Below are 13,276 nucleotides of genomic sequence, written 5' to 3'. Positions count from 1 at the left end.
GCTCGCAGGACACATATCTGGGTAACTGATGGTTTAGTCTAGATGCAAACGGATCAACATCTGGTATGCCAAATCATGTAGTTATTTTGTTAAATACTGTCTGATTCAACATCCATTCTGTGTTGTTATTAAACATTCGTGATCCAGCATCTGTCACCGTGTTATATCTACCTCGTAGATTACCCAAATATTCCTCTCGATACACCAGTGCCAAATGAGGTTCGACGATCTGTCGTAAGATACATATTTTACACCACCCTTGTTAATGTATATATGCCACCACAGTGGTGTTATCAATCTGAATTTGAACAAGCACCGGTTGCATATCGCTACAGAAAACCTTGAGTCCATATTGTGCCCCCAACAATTCTGGGTAATTGATTCCATGTGTTGGGGAATTACAGACTCTTGCTCATTCCATCTGCCCCCACAGCTTTAGACTGTGTTGGTGACTCCCCATCCTTAGCCGCTTTCATAGGTCTGAAGAATGGCTTTTGAGCAAAATTTCCCTTGACCTGTCTCACGTTCGTTATCCACCATAGTTATTCAACAATGGCCTCTGCTGGCAATCCATAGTTTGCCAATTTGGCGTGCATGGAATCTGAGTGTTCCTTCCTTTGCTCGCTGTAAATTCTGGTAATGCAAAGGCCCGTGACGTACTGCTGGGAATGCAGCTACTATTTGCCAATACACTCGCTGTTTGCCTGATAGATGGCTAGTATTTGACTATCAGGTCATAGCAGGTTTAATTAAATATTGTTGTTTGCCCCTAGGCAAAGTCACCAACATATTTACTGTTTTTGATAGTAAATTCTAGGTAATCAATTACCCTTGTAGGTGTCAATTTTGAATTAACTGGATGGATGAGGTAACCAATTCTTTCAAACAGGGTTTTGGTTTGCTTTGACTGATGCTTCTGCCAATTCTTGGTGACTCCAAAATGAAAATGTCCTCCAAATATGCCATTACTATATGGTTTTGAGACCTTTGTAGACCCAGAATTGGTTTCCGTAGTTTAGTCAATAGTCTAGGAGCTGATGTCAACCCATTTGGCAGAGCTATACCATCCAGTTAAACTTCAAATATCTCCTGTTCTTAGTGAATAGACACCGAATAGTATGCATCTTTGAGGTCGATGCATGCCATGTGACCATTTTATAGGAAACTTCTATTAAACAGTTAGACCGTAACAAAAAATTGCTGTTCTGAAAGTCTGTACTGTACAAATGAGTTAAACCTGGATGAAGTGACATCCTCCATCTGTCACCTGTCCTGAAAGGCAATCCTGCCCAAAATACTGGGCCTGCCTTGAAGACAATTCCGGTCCGAGTTCCAAGTTTGCTTGGAACCTATGTATGTTGTGCAGTAAAAAATAATCACATGTTGTTATAATATCTGTTTTTTAAAACCAGATCTGAAATTCATGTTTTTGTCATTTTGAACAAAAACACAAGAGTAAAATTACCAACATGTAACTGGTCCACAATCCCTTGTTTCAGTAAACCCAGACCCACCTACCTCCATGGCTACCGGTGGTCTTGTGGTAAGCCCAAATGCCCCTGATGCGGGTTTCTTTTCTCTCCTTGATTGGGAGTAGAACTGGTAGAGAGTGTGGATTCCATGTTTCTCCTGACCTCTGCTTGGGTCTTGGTCTGAAAACCTCATCATACTGAGCCTGTCTTGTAGGACAATTCTGGCCATAATTCTGAGTCTGCCTTGAAAGACGACTCTGATCATATTTCCGTGCCCAGCTTTCAAGCTACCACCGGCTTCAGTGAACTGCTTACCCCCCTATGGAGGTGTGGGGTGTGTTGTCGCCTACTGATGAAGTTTGCTTGTCGTTGGTACCTTGATTGGTCCGACAGCTTTTGCTTCCTTCTTCTGGTCTTACCTGAATAGAGGATTCAGCGGCTGGTTTCTCCAAAGTCACCCTGATAGCGCTGTTCCCTTGCCGGCATTTGTAGCGTACGGATATTCTGCCAACTGCTGTCTCTTGAGGCCATATGCATGTGCTTCAGTATGTTCATACTTTAATTCGAGATCAGTTACCTACTGATCACTCACACTCCCCTCCACTGAGAGTGAGATTTGTAGGTAGCCCTGAAAACAGGTGCTGCCTGCAGGCCCCTGAGGATACCTGCGCTGACATGGCCCCTCCAGCGGACCTAAATGAGATTCTTGCTTTGGGTCAGACTGAAACTGACCGTGAATGCTCCTCTCCTCAGAGCAGGAGACATTTGCTAGATCTCTATCCAGGGAAGCACCCAGTAGAACCTGGATGATTGCAGAAGTACTTCTTTTCTTTTGTGCTTATGATTCATTTTATGTAAAGCACTTGGTGTCAATGCAAGTTAACTTAAACAGTGCTATATCAGTAAAAGTTACTTACTTACTTCCTTTCTTCTGCTTGTCCCTGGGAAGGTTTCCCCCCCCCCCCCCCCCCCCAGCTTTTGTACTCTGATTCAGAGTGGTTTCTTCCATATGTACTTCCCCCTCCAATGGGGAAGACATTGGGCTGCCCCATGTGTGAGGCTCCCGGTACTGCCTGCAATAGGTCCGGGCTGACACAGCTCCCTCCTTTAGAGCAGGTCCTTTAGAGCAACTTCTCCAAAAAGTTGCTCCATGTGGGAGAGTCGTCCTCAGACGCTCTCCGTTGAGGGAGGGTATCCCTTTTCCCTCTGGACTCATCTGAGTCAACGGGTTTGTTTGATTTGCGGGAGGTTTTACGTACTGCAGGACCACCAACGGAGCGCCTCCTCCTGCAACAAGTCTCCTGCCGGTTCTGCTGCCGGCGCTATGTCGGGAACAAGACCATCGCCCGCTACTGGGAATGCTGCGGTCTTCGACAGCTGACTTCCCGCGGACCGTCTCCTCGACATCTGGGCCCTGAAACTACAAAAAGCTTCAAGCCCGAAAGAACGCACGTAAGTAATTCAACTTTCCTTACCTGCCCATCCCGACATCCTGGGAGGACACAATGCCTCTGCAAGTCCGTCGCACGCGTTGTGTTCAGATGTAATGACGCGCACGCAGACGGACGGCCCTTCTTCACGTAGTCACTCACGTGACTCCGAAGTAAAATAAAAGTGTATATATTAGATCGTTGGTTATCCTGTGTGAAATAAAAATATATTGTTGGAATTGTTAAGATTTTGTTGATTTACAGTTTAAAGTGTGTATATAATGTTGCCATTGCTTTATTGTATTTACTGTGTCTAGCCGTTGATTTAGTTTTGAGTGTTAGATACATTGTTGTAATCGTAGTTCGAATTGTGACTCTATGTTAATATAGTGTGATTAAGACTACTGTTATAATTGGAGTCCGAATCGTGGCTGTTCAATCAAGGATTCATATCCTTTGGATCCATTGATCAGTACCTGTTAGTGGAAAAAGTAACTGAGGTAGAGGAAATCGTACCTGTTAGAAAAGAGTATCTTGATGGGAAGTGTACCACTAAGTATTAAACTTAGAAGAGGAAAGAGTACCTGTTAGAGAAGAGTATCTTGACGGGAACGTACCACTCAGCGTACAAGTGGTTTGAAGGGAAAGTCTCCTGTATCCGTTGGTTGAAAACAGCACGATTTGGGTTTAAAATATACTGTGATTTGTTTTTTGGACTGTACAGTTAACGAATGCAATATTAGATGAATGCTTGTGTAGTACATTGGAGTGTGTTCTTGCATGATAGTAATAAGTGGTAGAATTTCTTGTCTAAGTACGATTTTGCCAGCAATACACCTGGACCAGATTGCCTCAGGGATTGCCTCAATTTGCCTACCTTATTTTCCCGATGTCTACAGGAACAATTGAGTACTTTAAATTTTAGAAGAAGATCTACCTTAGTGCAGTACGTCGATGACTTATTAGTGGCCAGCAGGGATGAACCAAGCAACCTTGAAGATACTGCACAATTACTAAATCATCTAGCGAATTTGGGATATGTGGTCTCCCAGGCAAAAGTACTGATGGCCCAAATGAAAGGAGTCATAATTTCGGCAACAGGAAGTAGTCCAGAAAAAAGCAGACTCGAACCAATTTGTGAATTCCCGATTCCTAAAGAAGCAAAACAAATGAGGCAATGGCTTGGTGTGGTAAATTACTGTAGACCTTGGATCCCTAACATTGCTTTAGAAACTAAAGAGCTGTCACCCTATACAAGTAAAGAGGGTGAATTTGAACTGACTAAGGAAGCACAAGAGGCTTTTGAGAACCTGAAGTAATGGTTGATGCAGGCCCAGCATTGGGAAGACTACTTTATGACAGACCCTTATCACTAATGCTTGAGGCAGTCCTTGCTCAAAAACATGGCGATAGTCATAGACCAGTGGCCTACTATTCATCTAAACTCGACCCAGTAGCAAGGGGACACCCATTATGCACCCAAATTCTGACCGCCATTTATAATAATTTACAGTCTGCTGCAAATTTGACGCTAACGCAGGAGATAGTAGTATATAGTTTGCATTCAGTAGCAGCCTTGTTAGGGCAACTCCTACTCAGCACCTAACAATGGCTCGTCAGAACAAATATGAAATTTACATTAAATAACCCGAAGCTTCAGTTTAGGCATTGTACAACAATTAATCCGGCATCTTTTCTTGTTTCACCCGCAGAGGAGCAGTCAGAGGCGGGACATGACTGTTTGTTTATAATCGAGGAGGAGACATCTGTGAGGGAGGACTTGAAAGACACACCTATAAAGGATCCTGACATGGCATTGTACATAGATGGGAGTGCATCCATTGGACCGTGGGGTGAGAAATTGTCTGGGTATGCAATCAATCAAGATGGGGAAAACGTAGAAGCAGCTGCCTTTGTCACTTTATTCAGCACAACAGGCTGAATCATTTGCTTTAATTAGGGCTTGCATTATGGGGAAAATTTTAAGTGTGAACATATATAAGATTCTAGATATGCATTTGTAGTAGTACATGATTTCGGACAATTATGGAGAAATAGAGGATTTCTTACCTCGGCGGGGACTCAAATATCCAACAAACAATTGGTGACAGATTTATTAAAGGTCCTGATGCCCAGACAAATTTCTGTCATGAAATGTAGTGCACACACAAGAGGACAGACACCAACAGACATTGTCAATCATAGTGCCGATCAGGGAGCAAAGGAAGTATCCCGGGAACGTAAGATGGTGGTACCAAAGATGATGAGGCAGACTAAAAGTTTAAGTAACAGATCCCCCTCAGAGAAGCCGATGCCAACCATCCAAGAGATTATTCGGTTGCAGGAGGAGGCTACTGAAAGGGATAAAGAACGATGAAAGCAACTTGGGTGTACACTAGATTGTATGACAGGATTATGTACTCCAGGATTATGTATGTGTTAGAAAGGTGCCAGGGATACAGATATGTACTTGTCATAGTCAATGTATTCAGCAGGTGGATCGAAGCTTATCCGACCCTTGATAACAAAGTGGCTACTGTTGTCAAGGTGTTAATGAAATAAATTGTCCCTAGATTTGGCTTCCCTATTCGACTTAGTTCAGACAATGGTTCACATTTTATTGGGCAAGTTAATAAAGAGTTTTGCAAATAGCTGGGCATCCAGCAGCAATTACACTGTGCTTATCGACCACAGGTTGCTGGACTTGTAGAAAGGTAAAATCTGACCCTGAAAACTAAATTAGCTAAATTGAAGGTGGAGACCGGAATTGGTTGGTTAAATTACTCTCCATAGGCGGTAGATTCTGCCCAGGCTATGACAGGTACTGACCTCCACACACATTATCATCAAAGAGCCACACCCCCCCTGACCACTCTTATTTCATTCTTACTATCTGGAATCCAAAACCCATGGCCAACAGGTTAAAGAATAGCTTCTTCCCAATAACCATCAGGCTTTTCAATACTACACAACACTAACTTTAACTATGAACTTCTGTGGACTTTCTTTGGTTGTATTTAAGACTTTGGGGTTTTTTTACACTGGTATTGTGGTTATTAATTTATTGAAATTTTGCATATTATATATTATCCATGTTTATTGTGCTTCAAGGCCTGTTGTGCAAGAATTGTGCAAGCAAGAATTTCATTGTTCCTTTGTCAGTACATACGACAATTAAATACTTTTGACTTCATTCTTGATAGCTGCAAACATTTTTGGCTTTAAATTATTGATCTAAAGGAATCAGTTGCAATCTATGAAGATTTCACACATACCATGTGATGTGCTGAGCCTGTAGATGACGAAGGTGGCAAATGCCAATCCTAAAGAACAGAGCACATAACAGACTGATTCTTAATGACAATCCAGATGAAGTTCAGTTGCAATTTTAGCACCTCAAATGATATCTGTGACCTTCTAATGTATAAAGTATTGAAGGCAAAACACATAAGAAAAATGCACAACCCATTCACTCAGATTGAACGCTTCAGTGTATTGTTATGGAAATCTAATATAATTTTATGATTAAAAATGTAAATTATGTGGATTTGTTGTATTAGCATCAATTAACAGTCTCAATTTTAACAACTATAATTGACCAGAAAATAGTTTGATTATCTGTAACCGGTGCTATTGTGGTGCTGTGTGGCTGCCTGATGCTGCTTTTCAAGATTGAGACCTTAACAGTAAAATGTCCAGAAAAGTGTTCTCTGGTTTAGCTGTGTTACATGGAGGTATGTGGTTCCAGCACTGTGTATACAATGATCACACATCTGCCCGCAGTTAGCCATGCAGGTGCGATTTCTTCAGTTAGCATTTAAAGAGATGTTTACTTTTTTGAAACTAATACCTAATTGCAAGTAGTACATAGTTTTGGGAACAATACTGGCATCCTGTATGTAAAAATCAATGCCATTAATTACTTTGATACTTGGAATTAGGTACATGCATTATATTGTTAAAGGATTTATTCTAGCATCTGATTAATCCTTGGAGTGTACTTTGGGAAGCCCAATTAACAGCTCAAATGTTTCAATTTCTAAATTTCAAGTTTATCAATGCTGCAATGAGTTTTTGAAAAACATTAGGCTAAAAAGAAGAGATTTTATGAGATATTTAAGCACCCAGATTATGTTTTACTCTAGAGTGACTTTCATTAAGATGGGTTTTAAGTTCACAATGCATGGATGCTGCACAGATAATGAGAGGTTAATGTACATTTAGCTGTAATCTAATCATTTTCGATTTTACTGCTGGGAAGTTATCTAATGGAACATGTCATCTATCATTTTTTAAAGTAACTTGATACAATGCCACTGAAATCAATGAAACAGAAATGTATTAGGATCTAGTAGGTTCTGCCAGTTTACAATCCATAGTGCACACTTGAAAGTCAAGCCCAGCATAACCGAGGAAGCATAAGTGTAACATATTGCATTTTAAAATTTGGATGATGCATTTTAGGGAAATAAAGATTTTTTTTAAAGGCGATATGTTAATGTGGACAGGGAAGGTGACTTTGAGCTTGGCACAAAAATTGGGCTGCTCTTTCTTGATACTGTGCCGTTTGTTGGACTTTGGAAGACATGGTTAATTTTACTTAATGCTGTATCATTCATACCAATCATAAAAGAAATGCACCATGCACCGTTAGAGCTGTAAGAAAATATTATTTAGAACAGCAAAAAATGTACATCCTTATTTATGATGTGAATGAATGGTATGACATTCTCGAGGTCATTATGCATTTTCATCAGATCTCAATAAAGAACTGAAGTGGCCTTTGCTTTCCAAATGTGAAGCACGTTTCACCGGGAGCTTGCACTCTAAGGTCAAGAAAAGCAGCAGACTTTAGATTTGATAGCCTTCATACTAACGGATAACCAAGTCTCGATTCCCTAACCATGAGCTACTAAAGGCCACATTACTATCATGAAAAAAATCTTTATCCATTTTGTGTTTCAAATTATAGCTTTTTCATATCAGAATAAGTCCAGCTAATGCAAATCCACCAATTATTTCTATATTTCCTAAATCCAATTACAAACCGTTCCTACCAGCTCCTTTGCAACTCCATGCTTTTAATATCAGAAATAGGCGCTAGAAAAATCAATAGAGCATTATTCATACAATATAAATCATTCTGAAATATATATACAATGTAAACCAGTCTGAAATATAAGGCATCGCACTTCAATTAAGATTTTAACAGTATTTCTTCATGTATATTCCATTCATCTATAAAATAACTAATTTTACATTTTTATGGCAAGCAATATAATTCTTCAATTTCTTTTTTATTTACATTAGTTGTAGAAATAATCTCGATATCTATTATTTATTTTAGGCTTCACACTTACTCAAAACAACATGCGAAGATGGTGGAGGAACCATTTCCTACTCCAATTTTGCAAGCATAAAACTATATATAAACATGATGAAAAAAAAGACAGATCTTACTATTTTTGGCTTTTCTGGTCTTTTACTTGATTGTCGAGACATGGTTTATTAAAATGTATTATAACATATTCTTATCCCGCTGTTCAGTTTAAGTAAATCTTGTAGTTCTCTCTTCCTGTGATCAGTTGGGAGACAGGCAGCTCCTTCTGATTTGTTTTCTTATTGAAGGTATCAAGAGCATTGAAGTAATGAAAGCAGACTTGTGTCACAAATGATGCCAATTCAAATCTTTGAAAACCTTTAGAAACATCTCCCCCTATAGGCCCAAAGTACCAAAGTGTAGGAAGGAACTGCAGATGCTGGTTTAAACCGAAGATAGACACAAAAAGCTGGAATAACTTAGCAGGACAGGCAGCATCTCTGGAGAGAAGGAACGGGTGAAGTTTCGGGTCGAGACCCTACTTCAGGCAGGGAAAAGGGAAACGAGAGATATAGATGATGATGTAGAGAGGTAAGGAAAATGAATAAAAGATATGCAAAAAAAAACAAAGAAAAGGAAATAGGCCATTGTTATCTATTTCTTGGGTGAAAATGAGAACCTGGTGCGACTTGGGTGGAGGGGGGATGGAGAGAGAGGGAATTCCGGGGTTAGAGAAATCAATTTTCATATCACTGAGTTGTAAGCTGCCCAAGCGAAATATGAGATGTTGTTCCTCCAATTTGCGCTAAGCTTCGCTCTAACAATGGAGGAGACCTAGGACAGAAAGGTCAGTGTGGGAATGGGAAGGAGAATTAAAGTGTTTAGCATCCAGGAGATCAGGTAGGTCCAGGCAGACTGAGCGAAGGTGTTCTGCAATCCTTTATCATCATTACTTTTTTGCATATCTTTAATTCATTGTTCTTTATCTTTCGACATCATCATCTATATCTCTTGTTTCCCTTTCCCCTGACTAGTCTGAAGAAGGATCTCGTCCCGAAACGTCACCCATTCCTTCATCCCATTACTCCAGCTTTTTGTGTCTATCTTCGGCCTAAAGTACCACAATCTATTTGATGTTCTGGTAGAGTTGAAGCAGCACAAACTAGATTGTGTCACTGAATATCAACACATTTATAAAGCTAGAAAATTATCCAAGACCTATATGAAAACACCACCTTATTTGAATTGGAGGAATTGATAGATGGCATCAAGGGACAAACCCCCTCTTTAGAATATCATACCAATACTATTTTGTTACTGAATTTAATTTGTGTGTAATTATTCTTAGGCCCCCCTCGGTCATGACTGACCATGGGTGATGCATCCTAGTTGTTGGCCACTTGCTCCAAACCTCGGCTAGAGTAGCATCGCTTGTGGCTGAAGAGACCAATGCGGGAGTGACAGTCTCTGTCGCAAAGGTCACATTTGTGTGCGCTTAATTATTATAATCCACATAAAGGCCAGAAGTAATACAACTTGAATACAATTATCCATGGTTCAAATCCAAAAGGGAATTGCCTGGATGAAAATTGCATGGTAAGTCATCTTAATATTTTGAGGCATAAATAATTTATTCCACAAAAACTATTCAATTGCAATTACTAAAGAAGGAACTTGCACATAATCATCTTGTGACATTCTACAACATTTTACAATTAACAAATTGATATTTTGGTGAGACAGTGGTGAGGCTGATCTGAACAATGTTGCCTGGTACAAATTACATGGTATCAACTTGGAAAAGCTACCAGATTGCTTATAACCTCTCAGGCACCACTTTCTTGGGTAAGGCCTTAAGAATGCCTTGAGAGATGCTTTGTAACATGAACATAGATATTTATCGTAATTATCAAAGAGTACTCAAAAAATGGCTTAAAACATTTCTAACCTTTACAAAGATGAAGTAAGAGTGCTGCTTCTTACTTTAGTTTAAAGATACAGCATTGAAATAGGCCGTTCAGCCCAAGTCCATATCAACCAATTTACACCAGCTCTATGTTATCCCACTTTCTTATCCACTCGTGCCATATTAGGAGCAATTTATAGAATTAACCTATGAACTCACATGTCTTTGGGATGTGGGAGAAAATCAGTGCACTAAACAGAAACCCACATGGTCACATGGAGTATGTGCAAACTCCACGCGGACAGCACCCAAAGTCGGGATTGAACCCGGATCTCTGGCATTGTGAGGCAGCAGCTCTACCAGCTGCACCATTGCGTTGTCCAATACTTGGTCCTGAGCTACATAAATATACACAGACCCACTGCATGGCTATGCAATGTCCCTCTCAGGAACAGCACAGACATTTGCCCCACCATGTCCCATATGCATGCGTCAGGAGCATATCCTTCCATGCTCTGCCTATTCAAATGACTGGTTAAATGCCTCTTAAATGTAGTAATTGTACCTGATTCTACCACTATTTGCCACCAAATTCCAGATATCAACCACTCCCAGTGTAAAAAAAACACCCTGCAGATCTCTTTTAAAATCCTTTCTCCTCACCTTAAATCTATGCCCTTTTGCTTTTAATACCTCTATCATGGGAAAAAGATTTTGACTATCTATACCTGTCTTCCATAATCATATGTTTCTATCAGGGCATCCCTCAGCCTCCTTCGCTCCAGGGAAAACAAACTCAATCTGGCCAATCTCTCGCCATAATTAAATCCTCCAAAACAAGCAACATCCTGGTAAAGAGTCTGAAGAAGGGTCTCGACCGGAAACATGACCAATTTCTTCTATCTAGTGATGCTGCCTGTCCTTCTGACTTGGGTGGGGGGAGGTGAAGAGAGAGGGAATGCCGGGGTTAGAGAAATCAATTTTCATATCACTGGGTTGTAAGCTGCCCAAGCGAAATATGAGATGCTGTTCCTCCAATTTGCGCTAAGCTTCACTCTAACAATGGAGGAGACCTAGGACAGAAAGGTCAGTGTGGGAATGGGAAGGAGAATTAAAGTGTTTAGCATCCAGGAGATCAGGTAGGTCCAGGCAGACTGAGCGAAGGTGTTCTGCAATCCTTTATCATCATTACTTTTTTGCATATCTTTAATTCATTGTTCTTTATCTTTCGACATCATCGTCTATATCTCTTGTTTCCCTTTCCCCTGACTAGTCTGAAGAAGGATCTCGACCTGAAACGTCACCCATTCCTTCATCCCATTACATCAGCTTTTTGTGTCTATCTTCGTCCCAAAGTACCACAATCTATTTGATGTTCTGGTAGAGTTGGAGCAGCACAAACTAGAATGTGTCACTGAATATCAACACATTTATAAAGCTAGAAAATTATCCAAGACCTATATGAAAACACCACCTTATTTGATTTGGAGGAATTGATAGATGGCATCAAGGGACAAAAACCCCTCTTTTGAATATCATGACCAATTTCTTCTATCTAGAGATGCTGTCTGTCCCTCTGAGTTACTCCAGCATTTTGTGTCTATCTTCAGTGTAAACCAACATCTGCAGTTCCTTCCTACACACAACATCCTGATGAAGCTCCTCTGCACTCTCTTCAGTTCAATTCACAGCCTACGTATATCATGGCACAGAATACTCCGTGCATCCGAACTAGTGTAATGTCAAAAGGTAAATTCTCTCTAGCCTTTGAGAGGCAGCCATTTTAACCTAGATAGAACCCTCAGAAAGTGAGTTTCCTCAGGAGAATAGATGTACGCAATGATAGCCGCCAAATGAGACTTGCTGCATAAGCAAGCAAACAGTAAGAACTCTGCTGTCTATAGCTCACTTGGTGTCCAAAATTTAACTTAAATGTTGAGAACTGTGGATAAACAGGGTGCAAATTCAGAAAGCATTTTGTGGATGAAAAACTCAAAGGTTGTAGGAAAAGGTCAACCCAAAGTAGTACTAAAAATAGGAAACTTCGCTTCTGATTTCCTTAGGATGCTCCCATTTACAGAGATCACCGGAGATATTTTGAAATTTATCTGGATAAGGCAATGATAAAACACTGCAAAATGGGTTAACTCAGTTCCCAGGTTATTTACCAGATTACTAAAACCGATACTTGCACTGCTCAGAGCTCAAAAACATTTGTTATGTCTTGTCTGGAGGATATTCTAATGCTGTATGTTGTTAAAATAAACTGTTTCAGCCTCAAACTATGTTTAAGAAAATGAAGGTGATACCAACTAGATTTGTTCATCATTGGGATTTACCTTTAACTATTAATTAGCTTGTGACTCCGCCCTGTGGTAAGAGATTGGAATTAATAGGAGCCTCAAACAATCTTGTTGTGATAAAACAGCTTTCTATTCATTAAGTATAATTAGCAATATAGTGGCTGTAATTCAGCTGTGCAAGTGGGGGAACTTACATTGTGCAAAGTAGTAATCTCTCAATGCCATGTAGGTCTTGTGACAGACCTTATGCTATTACCAGCTGAAGCTACCAAGGTCATTATGGTAGACAAACAGTATTCAGCATTGCTCAGGTAATCTGGTCAGTGAAATTTCAGTTATATTAAACTGATGAGGCTCTAAGGTGGAAAATTATGAATGCCATCTAGTTCAGAGGTGGAGGAGATTTGCATCAATTAACAATTATTCAGTTATTGGTATGAACTACATATAGACACTAGGTGCATTCTATAGGTTAAATTGAGTGCATATGCATAATCTGCATGCTCAACATTAAGTTGATACACTATGGTGGTATGTTAGTCACATGGGTGCGATCAAGACAGAATATCCTGTAATAATTTACCTAATCTCAATTTACGTTAGAATATCATCACGTATAATCAATAACAACACAAAATGGATGTTGGATCACAAAGCATTTAATGAAATTATGGCTCAATGGAATACCAAATTGATATGTTTGTTTCCAGGCTCATTTACCGGTTGCAAAAATATGTGGCATAACAGTGGCAAAAAATACACTCTCGCTACAAGGAGAAAGAAGTTATGTTTGTCTCCCTTCATTTTGCCTCATTAGTCGGGTCTTGCAATAAAGTCAGCAGGAT

The 13,276-nt window shown here is 40.0% G+C and overlaps 1 protein-coding gene across 2 annotated transcripts in view; it reads right to left on the bottom strand.

Moving 5' to 3' along the window:
- LOC116973246 (trafficking protein particle complex subunit 3-like) overlaps window positions 1–8,533 on the bottom strand; it is a 31,436-nt gene extending 22,903 nt beyond the window's left edge. Inside the window, exons 1-2 of one of the 2 annotated variants that reach the window (XM_033021136.1) lie at window positions 8,363–8,533; window positions 6,178–6,225 (exon numbers count right to left, since the gene is read on the bottom strand). In XM_033021136.1, the coding sequence (XP_032877027.1) occupies window positions 6,178–6,225; window positions 8,363–8,404 (90 nt within the window). In that variant the 5' untranslated portion in view covers window positions 8,405–8,533. The remainder of the gene's footprint in view (window positions 1–6,177; window positions 6,226–8,362) is intronic. The other variant, XM_033021138.1, reaches the window with a different exon arrangement.
- Window positions 8,534–13,276: the final 4,743 nt, after the last annotated feature.

The sequence above is a fragment of the Amblyraja radiata genome, chromosome 5 (genome assembly GCF_010909765.2).
Source record: "Amblyraja radiata isolate CabotCenter1 chromosome 5, sAmbRad1.1.pri, whole genome shotgun sequence".
In the NCBI taxonomy this organism is placed as follows: Eukaryota; Metazoa; Chordata; class Chondrichthyes; order Rajiformes; family Rajidae; genus Amblyraja; species Amblyraja radiata.
Note: the sequence above shows the minus strand (reverse complement) of the source record. Positions and strands in the feature narration are given on the sequence as shown.